At 47.1% G+C, this 15,146-nt stretch overlaps 1 protein-coding gene across 6 annotated transcripts in view; it reads right to left on the bottom strand.

Moving 5' to 3' along the window:
• Positions 1-15,146, bottom strand: part of USP16 (ubiquitin specific peptidase 16) — a 70,169-nt gene that overhangs the window by 34,926 nt on the left and 20,097 nt on the right. For all 6 annotated transcript variants that reach the window (XM_030204281.1, XM_030204283.1, XM_030204282.1 and 3 more), the window contains 4 exons: positions 11,793-11,888; positions 2,317-2,450; positions 1,865-1,952; positions 141-219 (listed from right to left, as the gene is read on the bottom strand). In XM_030204281.1, the coding sequence (XP_030060141.1) occupies positions 141-219; positions 1,865-1,952; positions 2,317-2,450; positions 11,793-11,888 (397 nt within the window). The remainder of the gene's footprint in view (positions 1-140; positions 220-1,864; positions 1,953-2,316; positions 2,451-11,792; positions 11,889-15,146) is intronic.

The following is a 15,146-nucleotide window of genomic DNA, read 5'->3' as shown; positions in this document are numbered from 1 at the left end:
AAAACTTGCATAAAAATCCAGGAGAACTAAATACATAAATTTACTGAATTTAGACAAAAAAAGAAAAAAAAAAACTGGCAGAAAGAACCGTCAGTTTACAAGCGAGACAGCTGTGTTTTAGTACCTTGCAATGTACTTACCTTTTACTTTCTTTTTTAGCTCCTCCTCTATTTTTTCAGTAGAATCCTTCTGTGTTTTAATTATTGCAGCACTTAATCTCTAAAAATAAGAAAAAGTTTACTTTCAGAAATCTTTCAATAAAGACCCCAAATCACACTGTACTCTGGGCTGTGAATAACTGTAGAGGAAAATTGTTCCTTCTTGTCATAATTTCATGTTAACCTATTTACTGAAGTACAGTAAAATTTTGCATTTATAGCACATTAGTGCAAAACATGTATAAATACTAAGCCTATATGATAAATATATCGAAGTTTAACCCCTAGGTATAATATAGCAATTACTTTGGGGGGGGGGGGGGTCAGAGCTACAATTTTGAGCTTGAATGGCAATGGGACAGGAGCACTTTTGGACTGCTCTGACAATAACTCACCAAGCCCCCTCCCCCCCGGTAACTGCAAGAAGGGTCCTATTTCTGATGGGGGCTATCAGTCCCCCCCTCATTTCAGTAGTGTGTTAATACATGCTGATAGCATCAAGTGCACCCACACCATCGGCAGCCTTGACATGTGGTGAACACACTGACTGTGTGGCCCACATGAAATTTCTGCCCATAACCCACCCCACGTGTTAAGCGATTAGCATGGAGTTGGGTTTTTTCCCCCTTTACACTGGCTGCTTTTACTGTAGTCTAAATCACGTGGAAGGGCATTTTCGAAAGGGACGTCCACGTTTCGATTTGGACTCCTTGCAAAACATCCTGATCCAGGGGCGGGGAAACCCATATTTTCGAAACAAGATGGACGTCCATCTTTTGTTTTGAAAATTCCGCCAGGGACGTCCAAATCCTTAAACTTGGTCATCCTTAGAGATGGACGTCCCCAGACATGGTCGTTTCTGATTTTTAGCAATTTTCGAAACCAAGGACGTCCATCTCAGAAACAACCAAATGCAAGCCATTTGGTCGTGGGAGGAGCCAGCATTTGTAGTGCACTGGTGCCCCTGACATGCCAGGACACCAACCGAGCACCCTAGGGGGCACTGCAGTGGACTTCATAAATTGCTCCCAGCTACATAGCTCCCTTACCTTGTGTGCTGAGCCCATACGGGTGAAGGGGGGCACGGGCCTGGGTCCGCCTGTCTGAAGTGCACTCACTCACTAAAACTGCTCCAGGGACCTGCATACTGCTGTCATTGACCGAGTATTACATCTGAGGCTGGCACGAAATATTTTGAAATATGTTTTTTTGAGAGTGGGAGGGAGGTTAATGACCACTGGGGGATTAAGGGGAGGTCATCCACGATTCTCTCCGGTGGTCATCTGGTCATTTCGGGCACCTTTTTGTGCCTTAGTCGTAATAAAAACAGGTCCGGATTAAAACGTTCAAGTGTTCGTCAGGAATGTCCTTCTTTTCTTTGATTATGGGTCAAGGACGCTCAAGTGTTAAGCACGCCCAAGTCCCGCCTTCGCTATGCCTCCGACACGCCCCCTTGAACTTTGGCCATCACTGAGACAGAGTGCAGTTGGGGACGTCCAAAATTGGCTTTCAATTATACCAATTTGGATGACCCATCTTCCGATTTATGTCGAAAGATGGGCGTCCTCTTTCTTTCGAAACTGAGCTCAATAGTATTAAAAAAAAAAAAAAAAATCAGAAAAGGAGATGTCTTCATCAAGAACCTAGCACTGAACATACACACTAACATTAAATAAAAAAAAAGGACAGATTCAAAATAAGTATACTTGGATTTCTTCTGCTCTCATTCCATCCAGTAAGTAGCGAAGCAATTCCTGACTGTCTTGTTGCTGGTATCCTTTAAATCGTACTGCTCTGAAGAACAGGAAAAATAAGACAATTTGCTACAAACAGTACTTTTTAGCCTTTATTTCCCAGCATTTCCAAGTTTATGGGACCCTTGTGGCAGGTCAAACAAACAAAAATTTCACAATGGCGTTACAAATTTGGTGTGATCCCCACTATACAATCCTGTCTTATTTTCTCAATCACATATTCCTTGCACACATTCCCCTTACCTTTGTGATTTTCTAATATACACCCTGCCCTTACCCGCTTTGTATTCTTCTGAGCCACCTACTCCTTCCCCCCCCCCTTTCCTATAGTGGAGGAGGCAGACACCAGTAACAATCTCTTCTCTCTACCTACTTAACAGCTTGTGCAATGCATAGGTACTCACTTCTTGCAGATCTGAGAGAACAGCTCTTTAGGCGTTACAGTGGCTCCTTTTGTCTCCTGCATCTCAGTAAAAAACTGGCACATGGCTGCAGTAAGTGGTCCTGGTGTTTGCTCAAGAGTTACCAGTAAAGGTTCCTACAAAAACCCCAAACATTTAGTTCACTATATATTTAGTGTTTGATTTAAGGTGCTTATATATATTAAGCTTATACGCCTGGGAAACTTTGTCAAATTTTTATGCAAAGGATGCAGATTTTTCCCTTCTCTCTGTACAATTCTCCCCACCATTATAAAGGCCTGTTTCCACCCTGCCCAAGGCCTCATAGCAAGTCTCTCTCCCCTCCTCCCTCCAAAATTTTCATCTCCCTTCCCAGCTCCCACTTGGCAGGCTCAATAGCTTTCTCTGCCCCACGATTGCCAGATGGGCACCCAAAAATAGCCGAGGCTGCCCCACCCGTGCCAGCATTATTGCTTGCTCTGCCTCCTCTTCTCATGTGGCTGCTGTGCTGCGCCTCGCACTCCAGTCCAGACCACCAGCATGATAAGGTCATCACCCACCTCACCTCATATTGGTCAATTTTGGAGCTGGAATGAGGCTTGAGATGCACCAAACCTCATTCTGGCACCAAATTTGACAGAGACAGAGATAATTCAGCCTACTGGTATGGGGCAGGTTGCGTGGACGCAGGACTGCCCTAAAACTGCCCAGCAAGTCAAAACCTGTGACTGGAGAAAATTGCCCACGGCCACCTAAAGTTGCCAATCCAGTGGTAAAAATGCAGAGTTGGCAACCCTGCTCTACCCCCCAGTGTTGTAACCCCTCAGCTTTTTTCCCCTTCTCTCCCCAGCCCTAATTTTTCTCCGAGCCTCTCACACTCCCCCCTTCCCTGGCACACAGGCCCATAAACTTTTTCCAAGCCTTCATAGCACATATACCAAAAGTTGCCCTCCTCTGCTCCCCCCGCAATCAATCAATCAGCACAAGATGAGGAGGTAGAAAACAGCTACACATTGGCCTCCATCATCTACCTCTGCCCAGGCAGGGCCGTGCCAAGGGTCTCTGGTGCCCCCCTGCAAACTATCAGTTGGCGCCCCCCCCCCCCCCCGGTTTGGCACAAGATGCAAAGGAAATAGGAGCTGAAAGATGGAGTGCAGATCTTTTCAAGAAGGCATACCGTAATCATCCATCTTAAACACTAAATAATAGCACTACACAGGATCTATCCCTCCCCATCTTCAAATCCTTGCTTAAAGCCCACCTCTTCAATGTCGCTTTCGGCACCTAACCATTGGACTAACCAGGAAACCCAGATTGCCCTAATTTGATTGACTGCATTCTTGTCCCTTAAGATTGTAAGCTCCTTTGAGCAGGGACTGTCCTTCTTTGTTAACTTGTACAGCGCTGCATAACCATAGTAGCGCTTTAGAAATGTTAAATAGTAGTAGTACTATACAAAACCCAAAGCCTATCACATGATTGATTACCCTCCTTGCTACCTATATTTAAGCACTACCACTTCAAACCTCATGTCGAATAGAATCTCTCTATAGCAGATGACAACTACTTATCATTTACAATCCATTTTATTACTCATCAGCTTATCTTCCTTGTTCCTTTCCTCCTGCCTTGGTCTCCCCTCCCCCCCCCCCCCCCCCCCCCCCCCACACACACACACACACACACAGAAATTTCCTCCTTGTTTTTCCAATCTTCCTCTTTGCCTTTCTGTTCCATCAGTTCTTATTTTCCTTTCCTGCCCTTACTCTCCCCTCCTTCGTTCCTCCCTGATTCTAGCTTGTCCCCCCCCCCCCAACACAGAAATTTCCTTGCCTGCCTTGTCTTTCTTTTCTTCTTCCCCAGCTGGCCTGGTGGTTCCAGTTCCCCCACCCAACCTGCAGCCTCAAATGTACTTAAAGTAGGCCCATCACGCCAGGCCAGCCAGCAGCCATTATAATGAAAAGTACAACAAAAGGGCAGGCAAAACCTTACCAATGATGTCCAGTCCACGCCACTGCCACAGAACAGCAGCGGATCCAAGCAGCGCGGTGCCGGCTCACCTATCCTCTCTCCTGTAGGGCAGCACTAACGTGGCGTCGACACTCGGCTCGGCAACACCCCCCCCCCCCCCATAGGCGGTCGGTGGCCCAACTGTTTGGGGAGGCTAAAGGGGCGGGGTTAGGGGTGGGGCCGGGGTGGAGCTTAAATCCATAATTGTCTGATCACACACAGAAAAAAATAAATAAATGTCACAATTAATACCTTTTATTAAATTTAGATATTAGTTATGTATCATATGTCAAAGAATAAAGTGGTTGCTCAAAGCATATACTAACCACAATCGTCAACTGCAAAACACTATGCACAACTTTGTGCAAAAACACACTCTGAACCTTACTGTACCATAAATATTACACTGGGCAGAAACTAATACACCAATATACCACCCATACGGAAAATGCAGACCGTCAACAATATTGAAACAAGGGATCATAATATCACAATTCTCATGTAGAGCCACAAAACACCCTAATTCATGTTTAATGTGGGATAAAATGCCATAAATAAGTAAATAAATATAAACTTTTAATGTTGAGCACCTGGCCATATTCCAAACACTATAATGAAAATAAAATGATCTTTTCTACCTTTGTTGTCTGGTGACTTTGTTTTTCTGATTGTGCTGGCCCAGTATCCGATTCTGCTACTATCTGTCCTCTTAACTCCGTTTCCAGGGCTTCCTTTCCATTTATTTGTTTACTTTCCGCCTTTCTTCTTCATTTCTTGTCCTACATCCGTAAGTAAAAGCTGGGTCCTCCGCAAACTTGACTGTCCAGTGGATCCAGCTTTTGCCTATTTTCTTCATCCATGTGCAGTTTTTCTACTCTCTTCCTTTTCCATCATCTCATCTCCATCCTCACTCCACCCTCCCCTCCATCCACCCATGTCCAGCAACTCTCTTCTCCCCTGCCATCTCCTCTCCCCTTCTTCCACCATGTGCAGCAACCCTCCTCTCCCTTCCCTCCATCTACCCATGTCCAGCAACCCTCCTCTCCCCTGCCCTCTCCTTTCCCCTTCATCCACCATGTGCAGCAACCCTCCTCTCCCCTTCCCTCCATCTACCCATGTCCAGCAACCCTCCTCTCCCCTGCCCTCTCCTTTCCCCTTCATCCACCATGTGCAGCAACCCTCCTCTCCCCTTCCATCCATCTACCCATGTCCAGCAACCCTCCTCTCCCCTGCCCTCTCCTTTCCCCTTCATCCACCATGTGCAGCAATCCTCCTCTCCCCTTCCATCCATCTACCCATGTCCAGCAACCCTCCTCTCCCCTGCCCTCTCCTTTCCCCTTCATCCACCATGTGCAGTAACCCTCCTCTCCCCTTCCCTCCATCTACCGATGTCCAGCAACCCTCTTCTCCCCTGCCCTCTCCTTTCCCCTTCATCCACCATGTGCAGTAACCCTCCTCTCCCCTTCCCTCCATCTACCCATGTCCAGCAACCCTCCTCTCCCCTTCCCTCTCCTTTCCCCTTCATCCACCATGTGCAGTAACCCTCCTCTCCCCTTCCCTCCATCTACCGATGTCCAGCAACCCTCCTCTCCCCTGCCCTCTCCTTTCCCCTTCATCCACCATGTGCAGTAACCCTCCTCTCCCCTTCCCTCCATCTACCGATGTCCAGCAACCCTCCTCTCCCCTGCCCTCTCCTTTCCCCTTCATCCACCATGTGCAGTAACCCTCCTCTCCCCTTCCCTCCATCTACCCATGTCCAGCAACCCTCCTCTCCCCTGCCCTCTCCTTTCCCCTTCATCCACCATGTGAAGCAACCCTCCTCTCCCATGTCCAGCAACCCTCCTCTCCCCTGCCCTCTCCTCTCCCCTTCTTCCACCATGTGCAGCAACCCTCCTCTCCCCTTCCCTCCATCTACCATGTCCAGCAACCCTCCTCTCCCCTGCCCTCTCCTTTCCCCTTCATCCACCATGTGCAGTAACCCTCCTCTCCCCTTCCCTCCATCTACCGATGTCCAGCAACCCTCCTCTCCCCTGCCCTCTCCTTTCCCCTTCATCCACCATGTGCAGTAACCCTCCTCTCCCCTTCCCTCCATCTACCCATGTCCAGCAACCCTCCTCTCCCCTGCCCTCTCCTTTCCCCTTCATCCACCATGTGCAGTAACCCTCCTCTTCCCTTCCCTCCATCTACCCATGTCCAGCAACCCTCCTCTCCCCTGCCCTCTCCTTTCCCCTTCATCCACCATGTGAAGTAACCCTCCTCTCCCGTCTGCCCTCGTTTCCTTCCTGCCCCCCGCCGCCGTACCTTTAAATATTATATTTTTGCTGGAGTCGCGGGCAGCACCGGCATTGAAGACATCAGCAGGCTCATCGCGCTTCCAGCAGCCTTCCCTCGCAAGTCGGATGATGGCTCCGCCCTCTTCTGACGTATTTCCTGTTTCTATGAGGGCGGAGCCATCATCCGACTTGCGAGGGAAGGCTGCTGGAAGCGCGATGAGCCTGCTGATGCCTTCAATGCCGGTGCTGCCCGCGACTTCAGCAAAAATATAATATTTAAAGGTACGGAGGGCGGCGGGGGGGCGGGGCAGTGGCGGGCTAGCCTCCCCAAGCCTCTTATACGGGGCGCCTATGCCCCCCCCCCAAAGTCCTCCAGAGTTGGACTGCCTGCGAGGCTGCAGGCGCAAGCGTTGAAGAGTTGGGGGGTGGTGCTAACAGTCACCAATGGAACGAGGCAGCGCTGCGCACGGGAAGGCAGCAACCAGAGCCAGCAGCGGTGCATGCGCATATAGGCGCCAACGCAACTACGCGAGAGAGGTAAGGTTTAAATTTATATTTTTTAATTGACTCGGCCGGCGGCGGCGCCCCTGAAAGGCAGGCGCCCCCCTGCCATGCTTACCCTGCTGAGTGGGTTAGCACGGCCCTGTGCCCAGGCTCTGACTGCTGATTTGAACTGTGCACGACACCATAGGCCTGTTCAAACTGAAGTGTCAAACACCAGGTGTCAGTGGAAGACATGATGTAAACCGAGGTGCAACTGCTCTCCTCCTCCTTTTGTGTTCATCAGCATGGAGAGGAGGTGGCAAGCTAAAGATATGTGCTGTGGCTGGGGGTGAGGCTGATAGAGAAATGACTGATATATATCTGGCAGAGGGAGGGGGAGAGAAGGGAGGACATAAAGATAAGAGCATGAACTGAGGTTTGGAGAGAATATGGAAACAGAGCAAGAGAAAGCTGGGGTTGAAGAGTTGTGAGATTTTTTTTGAGAGTAGGACAAGAAAGGAAACGTAGGACAGCAGAGGGAGAGTAAGAGTTGGAGTACCAATCAGGAAGAGGGAAGATAAAACTAGTGGCTGAATTTGTGGAGGCGCAGGGATTCAAGCTAAGCTGGGGAGGAGTCAAGACACTGTGATGAAAATTCTGCACAATTACACACACACGCAGAATTTTACAATTTTGTGCATAGAATTTAACATTTTCACACAAAATTCCCCGTGAGTAAAACTGATTACTTTCCTACTCAGTGCAATGCCATACTTAATACTTTGTTGCTCAGAGACTAGCAAAGGAGTAAACAGCAGTAGAGAGAATAGTCTAATCTTGCAAAATGTTTTACTGTTTTCAATTCAAGAGATGTTGGGAAGAAATCATACTTAAGTGGGTAGGATTGTGTTTATTTGAGGGCAAAATAAATATTTAATAGAACAGGATCAAATTTGGCGAGATGCAGGCAGTGGCATCCCTAGACAAATACTTGGTGTGGCAACAAGGGTGCAAGTCAAAGCGACACTTCTATACATAACTCCCTTCACTTTTAAATTAACAATCCTCTATACATAAAATAAACCCTTCCCGCTCCAGCCTGTTTAAACTACCCAGTAAAACCATCATTACATAACTGACAGCATCATTCAACAAAATTCTTCTATGTGGGCGTGAACTTTGGATTCTCTACAGGATTGGTCAGAATCTCAATATAAACCTTGAAGCTCTAGTTCTATATTACAAACTCATATTCCCCCAACAATGAAGCTACCACTTTATAACTGGCCATACAAAAAATATTAAAATTATGACAATCAACTCAAGAACAGCACACACTCCTTCCACTGCCAGATAATTTGTTTAAAGTACATGGGTTTTTGGTTTGTATCGTGACTCTGCCGCAGTGCTTCTCAATCTAGTCCTTGGGGCACACCCAGCCAGCCGGGTTTCTGGGATATCTACAAAGAAGATGCACGAGATAAGTCTGTATACCAAGAAGCCATTGTATGAAAATTTCTCTCATGCATCTTCATTGTGGATATCCCGAAAACCATAGAAATGGAGACCTCACTAATCCTGAGCATTTTTATTTTTCAAACAGGCCAGACACTCACCCTGCAAAAAAAGGCACTCAAAACCTATACAGAAAACTTACTACATCAAAATAGCCCTAACTCACCTATGAAGACAGGCCCTAGAGTCACCAAAATAACCTGCTACTGGGAAACTGGGACAAGATGAACTGTTGCAGATTCCTACACAGATACCACATGCCAGCAGAATCCTTCACCTTGGTTGTAGATACAGAACATGACTCACCTGATACAAAATAGGGAACCACAAAAAAAAAAAAAAACAACAACAACATGCGGATAAAAACTGAAATGGAGACAAAAACTGAAAGCAGAGATACCAGTCTCTGCATGTCATGCAACACCAGAGAAATAGAAAAAAATGCATGTCCTCCTATACAGTGCAAAATAAAGCAGACAGATGTCAACTCTCAATACCGACATAAATCAATCACTAAATTGAAAATAAAATCATTTTTCTTAACTTTGTTGTCTGGTGACTTTATTTTTCTAATAATCTTGTTCCCAATCTCTGGTTCTGTTTTTCTCTGTCTGTGCTCTAAACTCTGTTTCCAGGGCCTCCTTTTCATTTTATTTCTTTTCTCACCTCTTTTCTTCTTCACGTCCTGTCTTATGTCCGTTTGGTACTGATCTTTCACATTTAGCTTTCTTCAAATTTTCTGCCTTCTCAAATCTATCTAGCTTTCCCCCTTTCCCTTCCCTCCTAACCAAGTGCAGCCTTTCCCCCCTCTCCCTTCCCATCATGTAGCACCTCTCCCTTGGGCAGCAGCAATCCCTAGTCGCTGCTGCCCGTGCCGGCTCCAAGAATTAAAATTACAGCTGCGACCTCTCGCAGTAGCTTTACGTCCATCAATTAGAACCGCGGTGCCATTGGGATTTTTAGATAGGGGAATGTGGAAGTCATTTTGATAGGATGGTGGATATGAGGAGATAACAAGAAGAAAGTAACACCATCCAAAGAGGAGGAGTCTTAAGTGGAGCGAGAGGAAGGGGGAGAGGGAGGGGTGAGGAGGGGAGGGGAGGAGGGAACTCCCTTGGTTGAAGGCAATGTAAATGGGTGGGGGGGGGGAAGGGGAATCATATATAACTGGTAATAAAGTCTGAACTTGGGAATTATACTAGGTGGGGAGTCATGCTACATGGGAGGTGCCGTTAAAACTTATTATTGCATAACAATGGAGGGGAATAGGTGTAAGGTAAAAGTTTGATGACAGCCATTTGTTTGCAAAGGAGTGCATGTTACGATTGGAGCAGAGTTCCTTATACCAGTAGATATCTGGACATGTAGTATTCCCAATACAATATTGAAGATATGGACTAGAGGGGTGGGGCGGGGAGAAAATATGAAAAGATAGATAACAGATTGTATCATTCAGTTTTAAAGATGTACATGTTTAGCTGAATATGTAAATGTATAATGTTGGACATGTGTTGTCATCAATAAAAATGTTGAACTATAGAACCGCGGTGCCAGCATTGGAACCAGCAATCTGGGGGATTGCTGCTGCCCAACACCATAGCCCCCTCCACAAATTGGGGAAAGCCCCGAGTCCCCAGACCTACTTGAACCATTTGGGTAGTTCCAGGGACTTGGGGCTTTCACTGGGAGTGCAAAGTGGGTGCAATGAAGATTTTTATTTTGGAGGGGGGGGGGGGGGGGGGGAGGGAGGGTGCATTGCACCCCCAAAGTGACACCTATGAGTGCAGGGAGGAAAGATTATGAAAGACAGGAGTTTGAAAATGGATCAGATATTCTAGAGAAAAATAACACATCAAAACATGGCCTACTGCAGTGGTTCCAGTTGAAACAGGCCAAAACCATAACCTGTATTTTTAGAGAACTCAATGCCAATCCTTTCTGAAGGCCTGCCTGGAGATATGCTAGGATGTGCATGATCTGAGTAGAGAAGGAAGAAAGTCTGGGCTCAGAACACCAGTCCTCGAATGTCCTCCATTTCCTCACATACGCTATGGATGTAGAACGTTTCTGAGCCTCAAGTAAGACAGCAATGACCAAAATCAGAATAACCTTTTCACCTCATCCAAGCCTTTTCAATGGCCAAACTGTAAGACCAAAGGGGGCACGGATCCTCTATGAGCACTGGACCTTGCTTCAGTAAGCTGTGTACCAGCGGAAGATGGAGAGAACCCGTCAAGCAGTTGAATCAGGAACATATACCATGACCTCCATGGCTACAAGAAATATCCGACTTTGGTGCAATGCGATCCTTTTCAACATATGGTCTACCATGGGCCAAGGAAGGAAGGAAGACATACAGGAAGACCAGGGCTGCAGTAGGGCATCAATCTCCATCAAGCCTGGCTATTTCCAACAGCTGGAACTTCGGCACCTTGGCATTCCTTTTCATTGCCATCAAGTCCAGAAGGGGAAAACCCCATTGGTCCACTGTCAGCTGAAAACCGTGGCTGGATAGTTCATTCTTCTGGGTCCAAGGAGTGCCAGTTCAAAGTCTGCCTATGTTGGATGGAGGTCTCCTAGGGCGTGGAAAAATCTTTCAACAGATCTGGTCCCTGGGATCGTTTGCCACATCGCGCTCATAGTTATCTGTTGAACTCTTGATTTGGAGGGAGGGGGGTGACAGTGTTTATGTTTTCCATGACTGAGTTCAGTTCACCAGGAAGAACCAACATGAGCAGTTTGACCTGTTTGGTTTGTATTATTTAGTTGGGGAAGGGAGTGGAGGGAGATGTGAAAATTGAAAATCACCATGTTGTATTGCTGCTTGGTGTGTTTTGTTGTTTTGTGTGGTTGTAATAAAGATCAATTAAAAAAAAAAAAGTCTGCCTCCACATTCAAGGACCCAGAGATGTGAACTACTGACAAGCCAAGAAGGGCTTTCTCCGCCTAACTCATGAGGGAGGCTGCCAGTTAAGGCTCAGCAACTACCTCTGCTCTGTATAACTATTAAGGTGTAGTCCCTGTCCATTCTCTACCCCATTCCACATTAACAGATAAGGCATTAAATAAAAGGTGTTTAAATTACTTATTAAATTTGACTTGGATACCAATGAAGAAATGCTCTTGGTGACATACAGTGAAGTAAAATTACAAAATTAAATAAAAACAGTGTTATGCTGTAAAACAGTTGTTACATACAGTAAGGCATAGATACAGAGGTTCCAGCTGGACTGTCGTTCCAGTCATTTTAACTTCCTTTAAAAGTTCTCTCAGAATTGATGTCTGGTACAAGTTCTTATTTGGAAACCGGAGGGAAAAAAAAAAAGAAAATTCAAGATGCATATAGAGAAGGCACTGAAACAAGGCATAGCAACATGTTACTTTTAGTTGTGTGTTTGCATCTGTATTCTTAAAACACAATCTACATGAAGGGTAATTCTATAACAAGGCACCTGAGGTTACATGCCCCTTTTCGTGCATTTACATGTGAAGTTTAGTGCTTCCACACAAGTACCCTAAGAACTATAAGTGTGCAAATGCAAATGGGGGGGGGGGGGGGGGCATCCACATGGGCGTGCCTCTCAGTAGTGCATATTCTATACATTTATGCATGCTCCTGCTGCATTTAAGCAACTGTTACATCAAGTCTATGGTACACTATGCCAGATTACACTAGTAACTTATAAAAGGAATTTGGGTGCACAGATGCCGTTATAGAATAGGTGTTCACTGTGTCACACTGATGTGCTTAAAAGTAGGGGCCCACTTATAGAATTACCACAATAATCTCTCGGAGTCTTACTTTAATGTTACCAGAATTCTCAAAGATGTTCCTCAAAGAATCAAAATATCAGAAAGACAACTGTGCAAAACTCTCCTAGATTCTATATTTGGCACTAAAAATTGTGCATGCAATTGGGCACACACCCAATTTGAGTAACAAACCAATTAGTACCAATAATTGGGTATTGCTGGCACTAATTGGAAACAATTACAATTTATGCACGCATCTTATCTAGTTGGGATTCTATAAAAATATGTAAATTTTCAGTCTAGAATTTGTGCGCAGTGTTATTGAATATGGTAGATCCATACCTAATTTAGGTGCGAGGATATACACCAGGTTTCAGTTGGTGTAAATTTGCTGCCCACAACTGGGTGCAGATCCTGGTGCAAGTACTATTCTAGAAACAGTGTCCAAACCCAGGGCGCTGTTTATAGAATAGCACTTAAGGTAAAATTATGTATAATCATACCTGATAATTTTCTTTCCATTAATCATAGCTGATCAATCCATAGACTGGTGGGTTGTGTCCATCTACCAGCAGGTGGAGATAGAGAGCAAACTTTTGCCTCCCTATATGTGGTCATGTGCTGCCGGAAACTCCTCAGTATGTCGATATCAAAGCTCCATCCGCAGGACTCAGCACAGAGAATTACACCCACGAAGGGACACTCTGCCCAGCTCACCACCGCCGAAACGGGGGAGGGGAATTAACCCAGCTCATCCCCACACAAGTGGGGGAGGGGAATCCGTCCAGCTCATCCCCGCGGAGCGGGGGAGGGACACCACACCCGCCGATGCGGGGGGATCTGGCTTATCCTGCAACCGCAACCGCGGGAGGAGCTGACTGACCCTAACACCGCCGAAGCGGGAGGGGTACAAAGCTGCCCTACAGCCGCACGAAGCGGGAGGGAGTGCCGGCAGAATTTATGTCTCAATCCAGCCCCGTAAAACGGGGGGGAGAGGAATGCAGCAGCTCACTGTAACACAAACTCGTCTCAACTCTTGAAGAATCCAAGTGAAAAAACTTGAACACGAAGTCTTTCTGAAGTAACTGAAGACTAAACTTGAACCTGAAATGCAACCAGAATAAAAACAGTACAGATATCTGGGAGGGGCTATGGATTGATCAGCTATGATTAATGGAAAGAAAATTATCAGGTATGATTATACATAATTTTACCTTCCATATCATCAAGCTGATCAATCCATAGACTGGTGGGATGTACCGAAGCAGTACTCACCCAGGGCGGGACATTGAAATCCCTGACCTCAACACTGAAGCTCCAAACCGGGCCTCCGCCCGTGCAGCCACCGTCAAACGGTAATGCTTGGAGAATGTATGAGCCGAAGCCCAAGTTGCCGCCTTGCATATCTCTTCCAAGGAGACGGATCCGGCCTCTGCCATCGAGGCCGCCTGAGCTCTCGTGGAGTGAGCCTTCAGCTGGATAGGCGGCACCTTCCTTGCGGCCACATAAGCCGCTGCAATGGCTTCCTTGACCCATCTTGCCACTGTAGGCTTAGCAGCCTGCAGACCCTTACGAGGACCTGCAAACAGGACAAACAGATGATCCGATTTCCGAAAATCATTGGTCACTTCCAAGTATCTGATGATGACTCGCCTCACATCCAGATATTTAAGAGCAGAGTACTCCTCTGGGAAGTCCTCCCTACGAAAGGAAGGGAGACAGAGCTGCTGATTCACATGGAAGCGAGAAACAATCTTGGGCAGAAAGGAAGGCACTGTGCGAATAGTCACTCCTGCCTCAGTGAACTGCAGAAAAGGCTCTCGACACGAGAGCGCCTGGAGCTCGGAAACTCTTCTGGCTGAAGTGATAGCCACCAAAAAGACTGCTTTCCACGTCAGGTCTTTCAGAGATGCCCTTGACAAGGGTTCAAAAGGCGGCTTCTGCAATGCTCTTAGCACCAGGTTGAGATTCCACGCAGGTACCACTGAGTGCAGAGGAGGGCGCAGGTGATTAACTCCCTTGAGAAAGCGCACCACATCTGGCTGCGAAGCCAGGGAAGCACCCTTCAGGCGGCCCCTGAAGCAAGCCAGAGCCGCTACCTGGACTTTAAGGGAACTGAGCGACAGGCCTTTCTCCAGACCTTCTTGCAGGAACGCCAACACTGAAGAAATTGGAGCAGTGAAGGGAGAAAGTGAGCCTGCTTCACACCACGCTGCAAAGATACGCCAAACCCTGGCGTAAGCAGTAGAAGTAGAGCGCTTCCTCGCTCTTAGCATAGTGGCGATGACCTTGTCTGAGAAGCTCTTCTTCCTCAGACGCTGCCGCTCAATAGCCAGGCCGTAAGACCAAAGGGGGAGGGATCCTCCATCACCACAGGACCCTGATGTAACAGGCCCTGCTCCACTGACAGCCGCATAGGATCGTCGACTGAGAGCCTGATCAAGTCCGCATACCAGGGACGTCTGGGCCAATCCGGACCCACCAGGATTACCCTGCCGGGATGCTTTGCCACCCGGTCTAGCACCCTGCCCAACATGGGCCAGGGCGGGAACACATAGAGGAGCTCTTGTGTCGGCCACTGTTGGAGAAGAGCATCTACTCCCATGGATCGAGGGTCCCGTCCTCTGCTGAAAAAGCGCGGCACTTGGCAATTGGCCGATGACGCCATCAGATCTAGGCTCGGCTGGCCCCAGCGCTTCGTGATGTCCAAGAACGCCTGAGCAGATAGTTGCCACTCTCCGGGCTCCAAGGTATGGCGACTGAGAAAGTCCGCCTTGACATTCATGACTCCGGCAATGT

The sequence above is a fragment of the Microcaecilia unicolor genome, chromosome 5 (genome assembly GCF_901765095.1).
Source record: "Microcaecilia unicolor chromosome 5, aMicUni1.1, whole genome shotgun sequence".
NCBI classification, from domain to species: Eukaryota; Metazoa; Chordata; class Amphibia; order Gymnophiona; family Siphonopidae; genus Microcaecilia; species Microcaecilia unicolor.
The sequence above is the reverse complement of the archived record's forward strand: the minus strand, read 5'-3'. Positions and strand labels throughout refer to the sequence as shown.